Here is a 21,497-nt window from a genome sequence, read left to right as displayed (position 1 = left end):
TCGGGGCAAGGACAGGGAAACCCAGGTTGGTAACCTAGACCCTGGCATGCAGCGAGGCGGGGGAAAAAATAGAGACAACGATAATAGCCAGATGGAGACCACGATAGAAACCCCGAGACAGCGAAGGGCAAGATGGCTCCCCAAGGTTCGGGAGAAGCTGCGGAACTGCCTCCCACACTGTGCTCAACGCAGACACAGCCTAACTAGATGGATGTTGTTCTCGCGCCTTGGACTCCGCCCTCGGCTGGGTCCCGCAGAACCCTTATCCTGGCTCAAGTCGGAGAGGGGCACTTGGTCAGGAAAACTGCAGGTGGATGACTGCAGCCACCACCCATAGCGGCACAACCACCGCATCCCCGCCCCGCCCCGCCCCGCCCCTGCGGCGCTTCAGCCCCGCCCCTAGAAGGCAGTGACCAATGAACGGCTCCTGCCGCCGGCCTTTAAGAACCGCGCGCACTCTCCCCGCAGCGGACGCAGCTAGCTTAGCACTCCGCGGGAGTTTCCATGGCGACCGAAGCCGGGACCGCGGGGCCTGGCAGCGTTGCCATGGAGACAACTCCGGAGCTGGGGCTCCAGAGCCTCGGTGCACCGCCGGCTCAGAACCCGGCGGAGCCTCTTTGCGAGGCCGGTGCCGCGGTAGCGGCAGCGCGCTGGGACCTGCGGAAATACTCCTTGCTCATCGTGATCGGCGATATCGGTACAGAGAGTCAGCTGAGGGCCGTGCGGGCCCACCTTGAACAAGGTGAGCCGCTCTCCTGGCTTTTACGCAGCACTCCATCCATGCCTCTCCGCCATCTGCATTCATCTCCCAGTGCACATTTCTGTCTCCTCCATCTCTATGTGCACTTCCCGAAACCTGCGACCCTGTCACCTGCATCTTCCATGAATGTGCCTCTGTCCTCTCGAGCTGCCAACACCTTGCTTGCCCATCCTTTCTGCATACCCCATTCTGTTCCGCAGTGTCCCGGAGCAGGAGCAGGAGAAGCTCCGTGCAGACCCTGGGGTCCCTCTGGTCACACCCCTTTCCCGAAGCCACTGGACCATATATCCGAAAGTCCTCATCAGACCCTGAAAAGTCCATGTCCCTACCTTACAATTTCTTCGTTAGGGGAGGTTTTTGAACGCGAGGTACACATCTCAATTCTCTGAATGCTGGCAGCCAAGTTGAGAGAGTGACCTTCGTGGCTCTGCAGCTCACCTCCCTCAGCCGTGCCTGTGGCGCAGTGCTGCGGAGCCACCTGCGGGTGGAAGCAGGGGATGGAGGCAAGGGAGGGGGCATAGGAGAATCTAGAATCTAATTTAGCCAAGAGGGATCATTATGGAAACCTCCAGTATATGGAACTAGACCCTTGCATGTCACTTCTACCATAACTGTTTTGCCTTGAAAAACAAAAACTCCAAGCTCATTTATTAGTAAACCCATTCTAAACTCTGCTCTTTGCCCTCTGGTTCCCACAGAGGGAAAAAGCAGGTACTAGCTATCCTTCTTGGAGACATCACCTCCCATCCCTTTCCTCTCCCAGGAGCTTGGCAATGCTTTCTGTGGGTGACTTTGACTAGAACCCTCTTTTTTTTTTTCTCCTTTTTCTTTTACAGGGATTCTCTCCTGGAATATTGACTTATCATCCTTTGACTTGAACCAACAGTTGAGACTCTTCATTACCCGGCACCTAGCTCACTTCTCCTCAGAGGTCAAAGGTTAGGACTAGGGTTATTTGTCTCAGTCCTTTGGGTCCAGTATCTAGGCCAGAACTGGCCTTATGGGAGGATTGGGTAGGTAAAAAGGGAGGGACTTTTGATGGCTCCACAGCTATTCACACATGCTGTGGATAATGCCCAGTACAGGCTGCAACCACTCAATATAATGGTAGAGCATAATTTTGTCAGGAAGAATGTTGTTTGTACACAGCAGCTGACAAGCACTAAGAACGTGATCAAACCACTCCCAGGTGAAAGCTTTTCCTCTGCGTTCCCTTTCTGCATACCCCAGCCTCCCTGCTTCTCTTTATAAACATCCCAGAATGCCTCACTCACCTCCCCAGACCCTTATTTCTCACAGCCCACCTTCCAGGATTCTTTTCTGTTTCCTCCTGGCTTAGCCAGCAGACCTTCAGAGCAGAGCAGAAGGCTGCCACCTAGGGCTGATCAGATCAGCACCCAGGGAGCCAGGCAGGGACAAAGGTCTCCTAGATTTGTGAGCCTTGATTCTGAGATCAGGTCTGATGGGTGGGAGAACTAGTCTAGAAATGTGAGATAAAAAGCTTAATTAGCATTCTACAGCAGGTGTCTACGGAGAGAGTTGGGAAAGTCCTACATCCCTTGATAAAGGTGTTGGACATCTGGCCATATTATTGTAAATGTTGACACCAATCAATATAACTTTCTTTTAAAAAACAAACAAAAAAACCAAAACAAACAAACAAACAAAAAAAACCAGGATCTCACTATATAGTCCACATGTAGTCTAGGATGCTGTCAAACTTGTTATCCTCCTGCCTCTACCTCCTGAGTACTAGAGTTGTAGGCACGTACCACCGTACCTGCTTCCGTGTAGTTTTATAGGATGTGACTTCCATGTACTCAATGGTCATTGCTACCAAATAACATGTTACTAACTCTCAACAGTCCAGTACAGCAGATAGACTTTCTGCCTCGCCAGTCTGGCCAGTTCCTCATCAATGAGTTCTCATGAGCTGCTGTGGAGAGGCTGGAGAAAGTGAGGCTGACATGACTAAAGCTCTATTACACTTAAGAGTATGTGCGGCAGCTTAAATACCATGACGCTGGCATCTTCCTGGTGGGACTGGCTTCCTGGAAAACGAGCCATTTGCTCCTTGGAGATTACCTTCTTTTGACAATGACCCATGTCATGACATCCTCCACTATTCCCTATGACCAAAAGACAATTTTGCCACTTGACACTCCTAGAAGCGAGGCTGAATAAAGGGATGGCCGGGGGTTCAACTGATTACTGAGGACTGAGTGTTATCTAGGATCCTCCTAGGAATTCAAACAGATTCTCTAACCTTGTCCTTCTGGCCATAGAGACTTTGAGTACTGTAAGAAATGAACAATATCTGAGGCAAAGTCCCTAGCTGTTCTTCGAGTTAAGACGAAGGAAATGCTTGGGAAGAGGTTTGCAGGGTGTCGTATTCTCAGAAACAGGCACTGGAATAGAAACACCCACTGATGTCCTCAATCATTTTGCTATGGTGTCCTCAAGGTGCTTGAAGCCATCCTCTCGAGATGCTAATGTACTTTTAGCATACAGATTTTATGTTTAGACATTGTCATGGTGGCCTCTGTCCCTGGAGAACAGTGGAGAATTTCCTGGGGGGAGGGGGGCACAGAGCTTAAGGCAGCCACAGCTCCACCCCTGCTAGCTTCTCTTTCAGCTGTCCCTGAACACAGCCCAAAGCAGCTGCAGGCACTGCCTTCTCCTCCAGCCTCCTTTGAGTGGATAGGTTAGGGTACCCAAGAGTTGGAGTGAACTGAAGGAGATACACTAACAGTCTTACGGTTTGACCTTTCTGGCCTACTTCATAGGGTAGACCACTGTGGCCAGAATAATGAAGGAACAAAATATGTCTTACAATGATAGGAAGAGCATGATTATTTTTAGGCCTACCCCCTCTACATTTACAATCCCACCCACACACACATACAGAAAAGAAGGGGCCCTCAGATAGTCAGTGGCCCAGCTCCTTCTAGTGGTCACATCTGGTAAAAAAATAAAATAAAAAAATGTAAAGGGTAGCTTTCATACCAATCAGCAGCAGAGATTTGGGGCCTTCCTTTATAGCTCCCACTCCTCCTCCAGATCCCTGAAGCATCTAGCATTTTTAACATAGCTTTAGGAAAACTTAGGGTAATTGAAAACTGTACTTAAGGTCTGGGGTGCAGCCCACCTAACATGCAGAAGGCCCTGGATCTAGAGTGGGGGTACCCAATGGAATGGTAGACACACACACACCCTGACACATCACTACTGAGATTCAATAAAATGGAGACATTTGCTGTTGAGCTCCTATAGAGAAGGGAGGATTGATGTTCTAAGACTAAGAAGTATGGGCTAGACTAGTGTGATGGTGCAGGCCCATAATCCATCCCAGCACTTGGGAAGTAGGGGCATAGGATCATCCTTGGCTACATAGCAAGTCCATGGCCAGTCTGGGCTACCCAAGACCAGGGAGAACTGGAAAGAGGTGAGAAAGGTGGGGAGGAGAAGGCTAAGGAATTCCTTTGACTCCTGCTGACTCTTTGTTACATTCATGTGCTCAGAGGATCCTGAGTTAGAGGTTTACATTGGAAATGTGAAGGCAGAGAGAGATGAACAGAAGTTAAGCCTCATTCTGCAAGCATCCCCAGTTTTGTTTTTTTCTGAGAACTTAGGATACCCCAGTACTAGTCTAGACCGGGATTCTGATTTAGGGTAATTCTGAAACCTTCCACAATGAGAGAAATATCACGTTTATGCATTGCAAGGCTAGGATTGTAGGCAGAAAGGAACGTTTTCTTCAGATAAAGTCAGTCGTCACAGGTGGCACTGATGTATGCACTCACTAGTTCAGAAAGCAAGCTCTGAGATTGTTTAACTTATCATTTAGTGGCATGGTTCAGAAGGTGGCATTGGGTGTAAATTCAGGGGCTGCTCAGACCTCCCTCTCTTCTTTGGCATCTCACCATTTCACTGCATGAGAGAGGGATTAAGGGTTAAAGGCTGTCACAAATGGTCGTTTAGAGATGGGGAGGGAAGGAAAGCCAACTGTGACCTGGAATCACGGCCAAGGTGTGCTATGGGGGTGTATGGCTGAGAACAAGGGTGGGCTCCGATTTCAGTTGGAAGATGATATTTTGTTCTCAATCCCAATGTCTACTAAAGTTGCCCCCCGCCCCCCAAACACTGAGAGATCCCTAAAAAGCATAGTGGAGACAGGAGGCTGGAGGCAGGGTGAAATAAGAGTGATGACATTGCAGAAGGTAGAGTATTACTCCATGCTGCTGAGTTGGTTTACATCTATGTGTGTGTCTATGCCAATGGCCGCTCCTATTCAAATGGGGATATGGCATGTTGCTACTTTGCATCCTGGATCCCAATGAGAGGGTTCATCTCCCTCTGTTCCCCCTGTCTCCCAGAGTACTGGTGACTCAGCTACTTCTCTCCTTTGGCTGTAGCTAAAGCGGGGTAGGGGTTGCTGAGAGCAGAGACTATTTTGGCTTCTCTGACCTTCAAAAGCAGCCCTTGGCAGCCTGGAACAGGGGTGGGGCTGGGGCTGGCTGGTGAGTGGGCGGAAGGAGCTGACCACACCCAGGGAGGGTTACTGTGGAGAGGACAGGATGTAAGAGTATGAACCTCACAGGGCTCCAGCTCTCCAGATCTTTCCTTTAGTCCTGGAGCACTTAGCAGAGGTGGAGACAGAGGCTGAGCCAGGAGGGCACAAGGTCAACGTAAGACTGTTCAAGATCAAGTGAGACACAGCACAGCTACAGGGAGAGGAGAGGAGCAGCAATTGAGACCCAAACACCCTACGGAGTCATTATAAGATCATCTCTGATCCTAAGAGTACTTTATGTTAGACTGTTCTATAGTGAGAAAGCTTTGCTTGAGCCTGGGCTCCTGGCTATGGTCCTTGGTCCTCGTTAACTTGTTCAATGGAAGGCAGAAACCTTCCTTACCCTTCCACGTCTGCCTCCTAACAGCCAGTACTCAGAAGCAACGTGTGTGTGTGGGTGCTCTTACTGCCGGGCTGCATTAGCACAGACCTGCATGAAGCTCCCAGGGTCCCTGTGCCCCACCCCAGTGGGGGACTGCTCCAGAACATTCACACTACTCTCCAATCTAAAATGTCCTCCCTGGTTCCCCATTGCTGCGATGCAGAACAGGGTCCAGCTTTCCACATCACTCACCACCCTCAGACTGCTCCCTTACATTTATGGCCCCTCAGCCTCTTTGTCTTCGGCTCTTGCAGTGACTGAAGGTCACTCTCTGGGTCCATCTGAGGGGAGAGGCAGCAGATGGTTTCTAAGAGGAAGGGGGAGGGCCCATGCAGCCCTTGCCTCCTATAGCTGGCTCTGTGCCCCGGTGTGGGGCTGTGGTCCTTTGGTTGATGCCGAGAGAGTATTTCTTTATTAAACAGGATTTAGGGAGAAGGTCCTTAGAGCTGCTGGAGGTCACTCTGGCTCTTTGAACTGATAGAGAACCCCTTAGCTCCCTCCCCTTCCCGGTAGCCAAGCAGAGGCACCATATCGTTCAGACTGTGAAGGCCAAGAAACAGTTAAGTCTCTAGTGCCTCGTCACGGACCAGCCCCTCTTCCCCGCCCTGGCACCGCCCTCCCCGTCAAGCAGCCCCCCCTCACTCCCACCCCAAGTGCCGCAGACTCTTCCCTGAAGCTGCCCGGCTAAGGCTGAGGCCGGAGCCGATGCCTCCATGAGGGGCTCCCTCCCACACCCCAGGGTAAGAGCCTAACCAAAGGGCACGGCAAGGCAGAAGGATTGGGGGATGCTGTGATAGATAAGGAGCTGGGATGGGGTATCTGGTACCTTGTAAATCTGATGCATCTGGACCTGGGCTAGCCTGGTAGGAAGGCAGCCTGGGATGGAGGGAGAGAGGAGGTGAACATTACTGACTTAGGGTTCAGCCTGGATCCACAGCCAGTGGAACCAACAGGGGCTGTGACAGTCCACCTCTGTACTAGGTGGGGGTGGGGACCATCAGCTGAGAGGCAGCAATAGAGGGTGGTGCCACCGGTTTCGCCTGGCAGCCAGGGCACAGGAGGAATTTGGGGGCTGTGTCTTTAAGGGAAAACAGAAGAAGCTGAGAGGAAGGGGGAATTTACCTACTGGGAGGGTCCTTGGGTTATCAGCTACTAGATTGTTCAGCTGCTCCCTATTCTGGGGTGAGTGTGGCAGCGAGTTTTTGCCAAGTAAGGGAAGGGGTGACACTCTGGAAGAGAAAGGAGGAATGGGTCACTGAGACGTGGCATGTGCCTCCGTATAGGCTAACTGGTTTGGTTTCGGCTCCCCGCACCCCATTCCCTGTGGCCAGTTTGAGCCTGGGGCTTTAAGCCCCCCTCTGTGGCCTCTCTGAGGCCACTCAGGAGCTTGAGAGCCCTGGCTCTTCAGCAGCTGCCCTGCATTCTCCATCCTGTCAACCCCACGGGTTCTCTGTCTCGGCCCCACCCTCACCTCATCTGTGCTTTCCTTCCCAAGATGGGGGCTCTTCCAACAGAAGCCAGTTTCTTCTCCTGCTCTGCATGCACCCCCATCCCTACCCCCACCCCCCATGCAGAGGCAGCCAAGAAAATGACTTGTCATGCTGGGGTGGGGGGTGGGGGCGGAGCTGGAGCTGGAGGCTGAGCTCAGCGCGCACACTCACACACACACACACACACACACACTCACACACTGCGGCAGACTGCAGCTGCCTGAGCACCCCCCCACCCCGCCTCACTGCAGAGACACCTGCCCTCCTGCCCACTCAGCTTCACACCCGAAGCCCACCCCCAACCACAGCACTGGCTGTGGGAAGCGCCCCAATCTCTTAAGATTGTCTTCTGCAAAGATAAAGGGGAAAAACCCGGCAGTTCCCTTCATTGGAAGAGCTGGGGGGCAGAAGAGAGAAACCAGGCTTCTCCCAGGATACGGAGCGATGTAATGGACTAGCTCCCCAGGAGTGGGGCCAGGGTCCTGTGTCAGGACAGGAAGTGGGGTCAAAGGTCTTGTGAGGATACACTGGGGACCGTGAAGCTGCTGGAGTAGGAAGATGGTAGCTGGAGAGGACGTGTCTTTCTGTTCTACCTAGATTGAAGTGTGACCTTGTTTGTGATGGGGGAGTCCGGGCTCTTCTAAGTCTGACTTAAGACTGGCAGAGGATGGCGATAGCCCAGGCTGCTTAAGCCCTGCTCCTGCCTGCCTGTGCCAAAGTATCCCTCCACTCCCAAGTTCACAGAAGAGGACCCAACACGCCCTGCATAGGATTTGGGTCTCCGACACCTTCATCTTCCCCATAGTTGCATTTGCAGCCCTCTGCTGCCTGCTCCTTGGCATCAAGGCTCTTCCTTTAAACAAAAGCCCTGGCCCCAGTCACCCTTGTCCCAGCCTCAGAAAGAAAAGGGAGTTGGAGTCACCGAAGAGGGCTCCAGGGAACAGACTCTGAGCCTCCCCTCCCCAGTATCCTCCAGCTGCCCCTAAGGTTAACCCTACGGTGACTGCTACTGTGCTGGAAGAGGAGGCGGATGGGAAGGCAGGAACCTGGGAAGTCCGGTCCATCCTTCTTAGCCTCTTTCTCACCCTCCGTGTTCTTTACTCTCTGCTTAGTGTTTTGTGTGGGTCCGGAGAAAACCCTGGGGAGAGGATCTGGGGTGTCATTCCCCCCCCCCACCTCCTGCATCCTAAGCAATGCCTTGGCTGTTGTTGGCGGTCCTGCTTTTTATTTGGTTAGGTATTTTGGAATAGAATTCTCTGTGTGGCTCTGGCTGTCCTAGAACTTAGCTGGCCTTGAATTCATAGAAACCCAACTGCCTTTGCCTCCCGATTAAAGGTGTATGCCACCACCATGCCCTGCTTGCTATTGTTTTTAATTCTGTGGTGTGTGTGTGTCTGTGTCTGTGTGTCTGTCTGTCTGTCTGTCTGTGTGTGCGTGTACACGTGCGTGCATAGGTAGGTCAAAAAACAGCTTGCAGGAGTCATTCCTCTTTATACCTCCAGTCCCAGGATGCTTGGCAGAGAGCATCGCTGGCCCTGTTTCTTGTTTTGAGCCAGCTACTTACTTTCTGTACTCTGAGGCAGGGAACTGGTCGCAAGGATGATGAGTTCTGCAGCGAGCTGGGTGTCCCTAGAGCCTGGGCACAGGAGGGAGATAGAGGAGATGGAGCTGTGAAATACTTGGGAGCACGGTATGCACTGCTCTGGCTCTGACGGAAGGTTTGGCAAAGTCAGAAAACAAAATAGCAATTTAGAATCCTCTGTCCGCTCCAAGAAACCAGTTGCCACGCGTCTCCATCATCTTCTATTACAGGTGTTCTGTCCTTGGGTAGGGGACTTGGGGTGGAAAGGACGGGGAATCTATAGAGACAGAAGCGCCTAACTCCTTACTGCCGGCCGCGGGCAAAGGCAGAGAAAGCTCCGTAAAGACCGCCATCCCTGGAGCCCTCCCCCCACCCCCAATCCCCAGGCAGCACCAGGAACTTAGTGCTCCAGAGGGACAAAAAGCTCCTTGTCAACAGAGCTGTCTGGGGCTGAAGTTCTAGGCAAAAGGGTGGGGACTGGGCAGCAGCGGAGGGTGTGGCGGATGGAGGGAAGGGAGAAGTCTGCTACTGTGGGGGAGAGGAGGGGGAACCCCGGAAAGGGAAGGGCTGGAGGAGGCAGTTCCCAGGCCTCCCTTAGTGGCATCCTAGGTGACTGGGTACCCTGTACCCCATTTTCTGATCATTTGTTTTTCCTCTCCTGCGCCCCCCCCCAGTACTTCTCATTTTAAATCAATACCTACTGATTTTAGTACACATGCCTACATCTCTCCCTCAGGCCAGAGGACCCTCTGCCACCAGAGTGAGACCCTCGAGACCATCATCCTAGTCAACCCCACCGCAGACAGCATCAGCTCAGAGGTAAGGCCAGTGCCTGCAGACCTTGCTTGTTCTGAGTGCTGTAACTTACCCTTGGCGGCACCACTACACCTCAGGCTACTATCTGAACTGACTTGTGATCCTCAGCCCTACTCTGGGGAATACCGAGTGAGGAAAGTGTCTTTATATCACTGAAGGGGGCAGGGCAGGGATTTTCAGTGCCTTTCCCTGGGTGCCCCATACCTGTGCCTTCTCTGCCCTCCATTTCAGGTTCACCATCTTCTTAGTAGCCCATCAGCTCACAAACTCCTCATCTTGAGTGGACAAACTTTAGAACCTGAGGGAGACCTTATCCTACAGAGTGGTACCTACTCATATCAAAACTTCGCCCAGGTTCTTCACAAACCTGAGGTGAGTTCCCTGCTGCGTGTCTTGGAAGAAGGGGACAGGGGGCAGGACTTAAGTTGTGGGGAGAAAGGCAAGGGAGGGGAAGTCTTATAAACACTGACTATCAGGAACCCTGACAGGAGGTAGGCATTTTACCTCAGAAAAAGGTAAAGAGTAGGGGCTGAATCTGGGTCAGACTAAGATAACCCCGATGATTTCATCAGCTTCTCTTTCCTATTCCTCTAGATTGCCCAGTTGCTTAGCAATAGAGACCCTGGGATCCAGGCCTTCCTCACTGTTTCCTGCTTAGGGGAGGGTGACTGGAGCCACCTGGGACTGTCTAGTTCCCAAGAGGCCTTGCGCCTCCGGCTAAACCCTGAGCCTGTGCTGCCCACCATGGATGGAGTGGCCGAGTTCTCAGAGTATGTCTCGGAGACTGTGGATGTGCCGTCCCCCTTTGACCTGCTTGAGCCCCCCACCTCAGGAGGCTTCCTCAAGCTCTCCAAGCCTTGCTGCTACATCTTCCCTGGTGGCCGTGGGGACTCTGCTCTCTTTGCTGTCAATGGCTTTAACATCCTGGTGGACGGCGGTTCTGATCGCAAGTCCTGCTTCTGGAAGCTGGTGCGACACCTGGACCGCATCGACTCGGTGCTGCTCACGCACATTGGGGCTGACAATCTGCCAGGCATCAACGGGCTCCTGCAGCGCAAGGTGGCAGAGCTAGAGGAGGAGCAGTCCCAGGGCTCCAGCAGCTACAGCGACTGGGTGAAGAACCTCATCTCCCCTGAGCTCGGAGTCGTGTTCTTCAATGTGCCTGATAAGCTCCGGCTGCCCGATGCCTCCCGCAAGGCCAAGCGCAGCATCGAGGAGGCCTGTCTCACCCTTCAGCACCTGAACCGTCTCGGCATCCAAGCCGAGCCTCTGTACCGGGTGGTCAGCAACACCATCGAGCCGCTGACCCTCTTCCACAAAATGGGTGTGGGGAGGCTGGACATGTATGTCCTCAACCCTGTCAAGGACAGTAAGGAGATGCAGTTCCTCATGCAGAAGTGGGCAGGCAACAGTAAAGCCAAGACAGGCATAGTGCTGGCCAATGGGAAGGAGGCAGAGATCTCCGTCCCCTACCTGACCTCCATCACTGCCCTGGTGGTATGGCTCCCAGCCAACCCTACTGAGAAGATTGTGCGTGTGCTTTTCCCGGGAAATGCTCCCCAGAACAAGATCTTGGAGGGCCTGGAAAAGCTGCGGCACCTGGACTTCCTGCGCTATCCTGTGGCGACACAGAAGGACCTGGCTGCTGGGGCCGTGCCTGCCAACTTGAAACCCAGCAAAATCAAGCATCGGGCCGACAGCAAGGAGAGCCTCAAAGCTGCCCCCAAGACAGCAATGAGCAAGCTGGCCAAACGGGAGGAGGTGTTAGAAGAGGGAGCCAAGGAGGCCCGCTCAGAGCTGGCCAAGGAGTTAGCCAAGTCGGAAAAGAAAGCAAAAGAGCCGTCCGAGAAGCCCCCAGAAAAACCCTCCAAGCCAGAGAGGGTGAGGACAGAGTCCAGCGAAGCACTGAAGGCTGAGAAGCGGAAGCTGATCAAGGATAAAGTGGGCAAGAAGCACCTGAAGGAAAAGATTTCAAAGCTGGAGGAGAAGAGGGACAAGGAGAAGAAGGAGATCAAGAAGGAAAGGAAGGAACTCAAGAAGGAGGAGGGAAGGAAGGAGGAGAAAAAGGACGCTAAGAAGGACGAAAAGAGGAAAGATACCAAACCGGAACTCAAGAAATTCTCTAAACCAGACCTGAAGCCTTTTACCCCTGAGGTCCGTAAGACCCTCTACAAAGCCAAGGCCCCTGGAAGGATCAAGGTGGACAAAGGCCGAGCTGCCCGTGGGGAAAAGGAGTTGTCTTCTGAGCCCCGGACACCCCCAGCCCAGAAGGGGGCTGCACCGCCTCCTGCTGCCAGTGGGCACAGAGAGTTGGCCTTGTCCTCACCAGAGGACCTCACACAGGACTTTGAGGAGTTGAAGCGTGAGGAGAGAGGTTTGTTGGCTGAACCAAGGGACATGGAACTGGGTGAGAAACCGCTCCCTGCAGATGCCTCCGAGCAGGGACGCCCAAGCACAGCCATCCAGGTGACCCAACCCTCTGCTTCAGTGCTGGAGCAAGAACAGGTAGAAAGGGAGAAAGAGGTTGTCCCAGACTTTCCGGAGGATAAAGGGAGCAAGAACAGAGCCCCAGACTCAGGTGCTGAGGTAGAGAGAGAGAAAGAAACCTGGGAGGAAAGGAAGCCGAGAGAAGCAGAGCTGAGCCCAGAGAACATTGCTGCGGCCAGGGAGGAGAGTGAACCTGAGGTAAAGGAGGATGTGATAGAAAAGGCTGAGTTAGAGGAGATGGAGGAGATTCATCCCTCAGATGAGGAAGAGGAAGAGACAAAGGCTGAGAGTTTTTATCAAAAACATATGCAGGAAGCCTTAAAGGTAATCCCAAAAGGCAGAGAGGCTCTTGGCGGCCGGGAACTGGGATTTCAGGGCAAGGTGCCTGAAAAGGAGACAGCATCCTTCCTGAGCAGCTTGGCCACACCTGCGGGAGCCGCTGAGCATGTCTCCTACATTCAGGATGAGACGATCCCTGGCTACTCAGAGACTGAGCAGACTATCTCAGATGAGGAGATCCACGACGAGCCGGAAGAACGCCCAGCCCCACCCCGATTCTCCACGAGTACCTATGACCTCTCTGGGCCTGAAGGTCCTGGTCCCTTTGAAGCCAGCCAGTCTGCAGAGAGTGCTGTTCCAGCCACCTCGAGCAAAACTTATGGGGCACCTGAGACTGAACTCACCTACCCTCCCAACATGGTCGCTGCCCCTCTGGCTGAAGAGGAACATGTGTCCTCAGCCACGTCAATCACGGAGTGTGACAAACTCTCTTCCTTTGCCACATCGGTGGCTGAGGACCAATCTGTGGCTTCACTCACAGCTCCCCAGACGGAGGAGACAGGCAAGAGCTCCCTGTTGCTCGACACCGTCACAAGTATTCCCTCTTCCCGCACTGAAGCCACTCAGGGCTTGGACTATGTGCCGTCAGCAGGCACCATCTCACCCACCTCTTCCCTGGAAGAAGACAAGGGCTTCAAGTCACCGCCCTGTGAGGATTTCTCTGTGACCGGGGAGTCGGAGAAGAAAGGAGAGTCTGTGGGGAGAGGTTTGACCGGGGAGAAGGCTGTAGGGAAGGAAGAAAAGAATGTAACAGCGTCTGAGAAACTGTCCAGTCAGTATGCTGCCGTGTTTGGTGCCCCTGGACATGCCCTACATCCGGGGGAATCGGCCCTCGGAGAAGTGGAGGAACGGTGCCTCAGCCCAGATGATAGCACCGTGAAGATGGCTTCTCCTCCACCATCTGGCCCACCCAGTGCTGCCCACACGCCCTTTCATCAGTCCCCCGTGGAAGAAAAGTCTGAGCCTCAAGACTTCCAAGAAGATTCCTGGGGAGACACAAAGCACACCACTGGTGTGAGCAAGGAAGATGCTGAAGAGCAGGCAGCTAAGCCAGGGCCTGAGGAGGCCATGTCAGAAGAGGGCAAAGAACCTCTTTCCAGGAGCCCCCAAGCCCAGGACACACTTGGGAGCCTTGTTGGGGGTCAGACTGGCTGTACTATTCAACTGTTGCCAGAACAAGACAAAGCAGTGGTGTTTGAGACTGGAGAGGCAGGGGCAGCTTCAGGAGCAGGCAGCCTTCCTGGAGAAGTGACGACAGCACTTCAGGAACCCGTGGAACCTCAGAAAGATGAGCTACTTGGGTTTACTGATCAAAGCTTTTCCCCTGAAGATGCAGAGTCCCTGTCTGTCCTCAGTGTGGTCTCCCCAGACACTGCCAAACAAGAGGCCACCCCCAGGTCTCCCTGTACCCCGAAAGAGCAGCAGCTACACAAAGACCTTTGGCCAATGGTGTCCCCAGAAGACACCCAGTCACTTTCTTTCTCAGAAGAGAGTCCTAGCAAGGAGACCTCTCTGGATATCTCTTCTAAGCAGCTCTCTCCAGAAAGCCTTGGCACCCTCCAGTTTGGAGAACTAAGCCTAGGAAAGGAAGAAAAGGGGCCTCTGGTGAAGGCGGAAGACAACTCTTGCCGCCTAGCTCCTGTGTCTATTCCAGAGCCCCACACAGCCACAGTGTCACCTCCCACAGATGAGGCTGCTGGAGAGGCAGGTCTCACAGATGAGAGCCCTGCTGGAAATTTACCTGGCAGCTCTTTCTCTCACTCTGCACTGTCAGGCGACAGGAAACACTCACCTGGGGAGATCACGGGCCCCAGTGGACACTTTATGACAACTGATAGCTCCCTCACCAAGAGTCCCGAGTCTTTGTCAAGTCCCGCCATGGAGGACCTGGCCATGGAGTGGGGGGGTAAAGCTCCGGGGTCGGAAGACAGAGCCAGTGAACAGAAGGAGGAGGAACTCGAGCGAAAGAGTGAAACCCTACAGCAGAAGGACCAGATTTTGCCGGAGAAGGCTGCTGTTGTCCATCGGGACTCAGTCATGCATCAGAAGGACGAGGCTCTAGATGAAGAGAACAAGCCTGGAGGACAGCAGGATAAGACTTCAGAACAGAAAGGCAGAGACTTGGACAAAAAAGACACGGCTGCAGAGCTGGGCAAAGGCCCAGAAACCAAAGGCAAAGACTTAGATCTAGAGGACCAGGGCCTGGCAGAGAAGGACAAGGCCTCAGAACAAAGGGGTGCAGCCCTGCAACAGACCCAGGCCACTGAACCAAGAGCCAGAGCACAAGAGCACAGAGATTTAGAACAAAAGGACGAGCATTTAGAGCTGAGAGATAAGACTCCTGAAGAGAAAGATAAAGTGTTAGTACTGGAAGACAGGGCTCCAGAGCACATCATCCCCCAACCAACACAGACAGACAGAGCTCCAGAATACAGAAGCAAGGTTGATAAAGAACAGAAGGATGAGGCCTCGGAAGAGAAAGAACAGGTTTTAGAACAAAAAGACTGGGCCCGAGGAAAAGAGGGTACTGCCTTGGACCAAGACAACAGGGCTGCCGGACAGAAAGATGGGACCCTAAAAGAAGACAAAACTCAGGGGCAGAAGAGCTCTTTCCTGGAAGATAAAAGTACAACACCAAAAGAGATGACCCTTGACCAAAAGTCTCCAGAAAAGGCCAAAGGTGTGGAGCAGCAGGATGGAGCTGTCCCGGAGAAGACCAGAGCTTTGGGGCTGGAAGAGAGCCCAGAAGAGGAGGGCAAGGCTCGAGAGCAGGAAGAGAAATACTGGAAGGAGCAGGATGTGGTCCAGGGATGGCGAGAAACATCTCCAACCAGAGGAGAGCCAGTGGGAGGCCAGAAAGAGCCTGTTCCAGCCTGGGAGGGCAAGTCTCCTGAGCAGGAAGTCAGGTATTGGAGGGACAGAGACATAACCCTACAGCAGGATGCGTACTGGAAGGAGCTAAGCTGTGAGAGGAAGGTCTGGTTCCCCCATGAGCTAGATGGCCAAGGAGCCCATCCACGGTACTCTGAGGAACGTGAAAGTACGTTTCTTGATGAGGGGCCAAATGAACAAGAAATAACCCCACTGCAGCACACTCCCCGGAGTCCCTGGGCCTCGGATTTCAAGGATTTCCAGGAGCCCCTGCCACAGAAGGGGCTGGAAGTAGAGCGCTGGCTTGCTGAGTCGCCAGTTGGCTTGCCACCAGAGGAGGAGGACAAACTGTCTCGCTCTCCCTTTGAGATCATCTCCCCTCCAGCATCCCCACCTGAGATGACTGGACAGAGGGTTCCCTCAGCTCCAGGACAGGAAAGCCCTGTTCCAGACACTAAGTCCACACCACCCACGAGGAATGAACCTACCACCCCATCATGGCTAGCTGAGATCCCACCATGGGTACCTAAGGACAGGCCCCTGCCTCCTGCACCCCTCTCTCCAGCTCCAGCTCCCCCGACACCGGCCTCAGACCCACATGCTCCTGTGCCCTTCTCCTGGGGCATCGCTGAATATGACAGTGTGGTGGCTGCGGTGCAGGAGGGGGCAGCCGAGTTGGAAGGTGGCCCATACTCCCCCCTAGGGAAGGACTATCGCAAAGCTGAAGGGGAAAGGGAAGGAGAGGGTGGGGCTGGAGCTCCTGACAGCAGCTCCTTCAGTTCAAAGGGCCCAGAGGTTGTGGAGAGTCACACCTCCAGGGAGACTGAACAGACTGAGCCAGAGCAGAGGGAGCCCACACCCTATCCCGACGAGAGGAGCTTTCAGTATGCAGACATCTACGAACAGATGCTGCTTACTGGGTCGGGCCCTGCTTGCCCCACCAGGGAGCCTCCACTGGGGGCATCTGGGGATTGGCCCCCACACCTCTCAACCAAGGAGGAGGCTGCTGGCCGCAATAAGTCTGCAGAGAAGGAGCTTTCATCCCCTGTGTCGCCCCCAAACCACCAATCTGACACTCCAACGTTTAGCTATGCATCTCTGGCAGGACCCACTATACCTCCCAGGCAAGAACCGGAGCCAGGGCCCAATGTGGAGCCCAGCTTCACCCCTCCTGCAGTGCCCCCTCGTGCCCCTATCTCCCTGAGCCAAGACCCAAGTCCCCCTCTTAATGGAAGCACTACGAGCTGTAGCCCAGACAGGAGGACCCCATCCCCAAAGGAAGCAGGCCGAAGTCACTGGGATGATGGTACTAATGACTCAGACCTGGAGAAGGGGGCTCGGGAACAGCCCGAGAAAGAGACCCAGTCCCCAAGTCCCCATCACCCCATGCCTGTGGGCCACCCTTCACTGTGGCCTGAAACTGAGGCGCATAGCAGCCTTTCCTCAGACTCTCACCTAGGACCTGTCCGACCAAGTCTGGACTTCCCTGCTTCAGCCTTTGGCTTCTCCTCCTTGCAGCCTGCTCCCCCTCAGCTGCCCTCTCCGGCTGAACCCCGCTCCGCACCCTGTGGCTCTCTTGCCTTCTCTGGGGACCGAGCTCTGGCCCTGGTTCCAGGAACTCCAACCAGAACCCGACATGATGAGTACCTGGAAGTGACCAAGGCACCCAGCCTGGATTCCTCACTGCCCCAACTCCCATCACCCAGCTCGCCGGGGGCCCCTCTTCTCTCCAATCTACCCCGACCTGCCTCGCCAGCCTTGTCTGAAGGGTCCTCTTCTGAGGCTACCACGCCTGTGATTTCAAGTGTGGCTGAACGCTTCCCTCCAGGTCTAGAGGTGGCTGAACAGAGTTCAGGAGAATTGGGCCCAGGAAACGAGCCAGCTGCCCACAGCCTCTGGGACCTCACTCCTCTGAGCCCAGCCCCCTTAGCTTCCCGGGACCTGGCTCCAGCTCCAGCTCCAGCTCCAGCTCCAAGCCTGCCTGGAAACTTGGGTGACAGTACCCTGCCTTGCCGCCCGGAGTGCTCAGGGGAACTCACCAAGAAGCCAAGCCCCTTCCTGAGCCACTCTGGAGATCATGAAGCCAATGGCCCAGGAGAAACCAGCCTTAATCCCCCAGGGTTTGCCACAGCCACAGCAGAAAAAGAAGAGGCTGAAGCCCTTCATGCTTGGGAACGAGGGTCCTGGCCCGAGGGAGCGGAGAGGAGCTCCCGGCCGGATACACTTCTCTCATCAGAGCAGCGTCCTGGAAAGAGCTCCGGGGGTCCACCCTGCAGTCTTTCTTCTGAAGTTGAGGCTGGACCTCAGGGATGTGCTACAGACCCCCGCCCCCACTGCGGGGAGCTTTCCCCCTCATTCCTGAACCCTCCTCTGCCCCCACCCACAGATGACAGTGACCTTTCAACGGAAGAAGCTCGGCTGGCAGGAAAAGGAGGGCGGCGCCGGGCAGGGAGGCCAGGGGCCACAGGAGGTCCATGCCCTATGGCTGATGAGACACCCCCCACATCAGCCAGCGACTCAGGCTCCTCACAATCAGATTCTGATGTCCCACCAGAAACTGAGGAGTGTCCATCCATCACAGCTGAGGCAGCCCTTGACTCAGATGAAGATGGGGACTTCTTGCCTGTGGACAAAGCTGGGGGAGTTAGTGGAACTCACCACCCCAGACCTGGCCATGACCCACCCCCAGCCCCCCTACCAGACCCCCGCCCACCCCCTCCCCGACCGGATGTTTGCATGGCTGACCCCGAGGGGCTCAGCTCAGAGTCTGGGAGAGTTGAGAGACTACGGGAAAAGGTGCAGGGACGACCTGGCCGTAAGGCCCCTGGCCGGGCCAAGCCTGCATCTCCTGCTCGACGTCTGGATATTCGGGGAAAACGGTCACCTACTCCTGGCAAAGGGCCTGTAGATCGAACATCCCGGGCCCTACCCCGACCACGGAGCACCCCAAGCCAGGTCACCTTAGAAGAAAAGGATGGTCACAGCCCCATGTCTAAAGGCTTAGTCAATGGCCTCAAGGCAGGATCCAGTGAGTATATCAGGAAAGTGGGAGACACTGTGGGTTGGTGTAGGTGTGGGCTAGCCAAGGGCTCCAGCTGTTTAAGCAAGTGGGGAGGTGACCAAGTTTTGTTTGCTTTGCTGTTTTTACAATGCATTCTGCTTGTCTCTACAGCAGCCTTGGGGTCCAAGGGTAGCTCTGGCCCTCCTGTGTATGTGGATCTTGCCTATATCCCAAATCACTGCAGCGGCAAGACTGCTGATCAGGACTTCTTCCGCCGAGTGCGTGCATCCTACTATGTGGTCAGTGGAAATGACCCTGCCAATGGGGAGCCAAGCCGGGCTGTGCTGGATGCCCTGCTGGAAGGCAAGGCCCAATGGGGGGAGAACCTTCAGGTGAGTAGCAGGAGACACAAAGTTAGAATCTGGTCAAAGCTCTGTCAGAGGCCACAGTAGGACACAGCCCCTATTCACAAAAAGACAAGGTCCTTTGTATGGGAAGGGGGATTGTTTGAGACCATCAGTTCTCCTTCCCCCTCATCTGTCTTTCCTCCAGATTCTCACCTCAGGCATGTTTTTCTTCCTCTTAGGTGACTCTGATTCCCACTCATGACACGGAGGTGACTCGTGAGTGGTATCAGCAGACACACGAGCAACAGCAGCAACTGAACGTCCTGGTCCTGGCTAGCAGCAGCACTGTGGTGATGCAGGACGAGTCCTTTCCAGCCTGCAAGATTGAGTTCTGAATGACCCGCGCTCCCTTCCCTAAGGATCCACTCCTACAGTTCATTTAGAGAATGGCTACTGCTGAGTCCTCTGGGGTTGAGGGAAGGCGAGCCGGGCAGGGGCCATGTCATGTTATTGGGGACTTGGGCTAAGTGGGAGGTCCTGTCCTTCCCCTCATCTCTTCCTGGGGGTTTCAAGACCAAAGGCAATGAGGAGAGATACAAGATTCTGAAAGGTCATCTGAAGCCTGAAACCCCTAGAGCAACCCCCAAATGCTAGTCTTGGTGAGGATGGGTTTCAAACAGCACCGGGCTCCTCCCAGTGGAAGATTAATAACAGTCTCTCCCCCCAGAACCTCATTATTTATTTATTTGGCATTCCAGAAAGGATTGCTGATAATTTAGATGATGCAGGGAAGGCCACTGTTAGTAAGGTGCCAGAGCTGCGCCCTTTATTCCATCTGCCATGCCCTAGCCACTAGAGTCTGGGTTCCAGCAGCGACCTGGGGACATGTGGCTGCTCTACTGTCTTACTGCGTCCCATAATATCTGAATGTCTCAATCCAAAACTTGAAGCTCTTTAGACCAAGAACTAGGGAGAGGAAAAAAGGAGCTCATCTCTCAGCCCCTGCTTCATAGCATTCACAGCCCCGGGCTGTACCCAGACCAAGCTACCTGGGCAGCACAAAGGGCCAGGAGAGCCCCAACCCCAGTTGCTCCAAGCACCCCAATCACTTAGTCTTCACCTACCCCATTCCAATAAGCCTCATTTCTTCTCATCCCCTGCTTGGCTTCTCTGCATGTGGTCATCTGCTATGGCCTGGTGTGTAATGGGTTAAAAATAAGCCACTGCCTGACACCCACATCCACTTTAGCCATGTGTGACTCCCTAACATTCCAATCCTCTACCATCCTGCAGCTGAAATGGGAACACTGGCTGCCTCTCTAAGCCTAAACTCTTGGATAGAGTTTCTGGGAGGTGGAGGCTGGACTAGAGAACTGGGGGAGGGGAGATGGGAGGGAGGGAGGAGGGGAAAGAAGAGAGGAAGCTGAGCTATAGCTTAACTCCTCCAGAGCGAAGAGAGGCTGAGCATTCTACTACAGGACAGGACCTCGCCCCAAGCAAGCCAGTGAGCAGCCCGACCAGACCCTGCTGGACTGAGAGACCCAGCCGCTGACAGTCCCTGGGGCTTGCCTTCTTTGCCAAGCCAATGGGAAACCAAAAGGAGCTCACTTCCTGTTCTTCCTAGCTCCCCTCCCTGCCGCTGTGCTCCGCTCCTCCCCACACTTCCCTGCTACAGTTCCCAGCTGCTGTAACAGAGCCACCTCCACCTCTAACAATAAACCAAGTTCATTGCAGACGGTGTGGTGCTGCCTAGGCTTTCCAAGACTCCTCCAGACAGTAAGCTATCCTGGTTTCCATCCCTCTGGTTCAGTTATCATTTATCTTGGAAGACTCTCCATTATTCAAACCCATCCCAGGACTCAGGAGAGCCAGCCTGTGTGAAAGGAGGATAAGATGAGAGAACCATCATCATTTCTGAAAAGAAGCAGGGTGTGATGGTGCATGCCTGTGATCTTAACACTCAGGGTAGAGGTGGAAGAATTAGGGGTTTGAGGGCAGCCTGAGCTATAGAAAGTTTTGGGCCAGTCTGAGCTACACAGTGAGTCCTTGTCTCAAAAAAACAAAAAACAAACAAACAAACCCAAGGGCTGGAGATAGCTCAGTGGTTAAGAACACTGGCTGCTCTTCCAGAACTCACATGGCAGTTTACAACTCTATATCTCCACTTCCTGTGGCTTCAACACCCTTTTCTGGCCCCTGTGGGCACCAGGCATACATTCAGTATATAGACTTATATTCAGGCAAAACGCCCATACACATAAAATAAAAATTTAAGCAAGAAACAAACAAAAAATATGAAAATGGTCTGCTATGTGGGAGCCTGTAACAGGAACATAAACATCTGGTTTAGAGAGTGCAATCTGCATTCTATGGGGTCAAAAGTAGTCCCTGTATTTTCCCAGAAAACTCTAAATCTTTTCATTTACTGCCCATTGGATGAAAGCTACATTAAGTCCCACAGTAAAACCCTTTGTAGTCTTAGGCATGTCATGAGTGGTCAGGTTATGAATGTGTATATGAGAAGGGAACCTTGTAGTCATCCCAGTGTCTGGAGCTTTCCTGATGTACATATGTCAACAGAGCAGAGGCCAGGCAGTGCCTTCCTGTCAGCTCCCGACTCACACCCCCAGGCATCAGAGAGGAAGGCATCAGAGGCTGCTGCTCAGAAACTACCCAACATTCTGCTCAGTAAAAACACTTGGGATGGTAGACTGACCACTTCAGGGACTCTTTAAAGCCAATCCCCCGCTCATCTCCAGTATGTGATTGGTTCAGTCATGGACAAAATGGGCTTACATATTCATTCTTGAGTTCACAAAGGTCACAAAGGAGTCACACCCCCTCGCTCT

General features: G+C 53.7%; 2 protein-coding genes across 4 annotated transcripts in view; one reads left to right on the top strand and one right to left on the bottom strand.

Moving 5' to 3' along the window:
* The window catches only part of Tp53bp1 (tumor protein p53 binding protein 1), a 92,535-nt gene extending 91,362 nt beyond the window's left edge, over positions 1-1,173 (bottom strand). For both annotated transcript variants that reach the window (XM_021156751.3, XM_029473425.2), the window contains exon 1: positions 1,090-1,173. The gene's annotated coding sequence lies outside the window, so the exon portion shown is untranslated. The remainder of the gene's footprint in view (positions 1-1,089) is intronic.
* Positions 470-21,492, top strand: Map1a (microtubule associated protein 1A). 2 transcript variants are annotated; one of them, XM_021184546.2, is made up of 7 exons: positions 470-742; positions 1,597-1,698; positions 9,524-9,606; positions 9,835-9,975; positions 10,198-18,328; positions 18,473-18,693; positions 18,888-21,492. In XM_021184546.2, the coding sequence occupies exons 1-7, from the start codon at positions 505-507 to the stop codon at positions 19,041-19,043; spliced, it is 9,072 nt and encodes a 3,023-aa protein (XP_021040205.1). In that variant the 5' UTR covers positions 470-504; the 3' UTR covers positions 19,044-21,492. The 2 variants fall into 2 exon arrangements, with proteins under 2 accessions (XP_021040205.1, XP_029329278.1); XM_029473418.2 differs by lacking the exons at positions 470-742; positions 1,597-1,698 and adding an exon at positions 6,365-6,455.
* Positions 21,493-21,497: the final 5 nt, after the last annotated feature.

The sequence above is a fragment of the Mus caroli genome, unplaced genomic scaffold (assembly GCF_978045245.1).
Source record: "Mus caroli unplaced genomic scaffold, Mus_caroli_1 scaffold_2, whole genome shotgun sequence".
In the NCBI taxonomy this organism is placed as follows: domain Eukaryota; kingdom Metazoa; phylum Chordata; class Mammalia; order Rodentia; family Muridae; genus Mus; species Mus caroli.
Note: the sequence above shows the minus strand (reverse complement) of the source record. Positions and strands in the feature narration are given on the sequence as shown.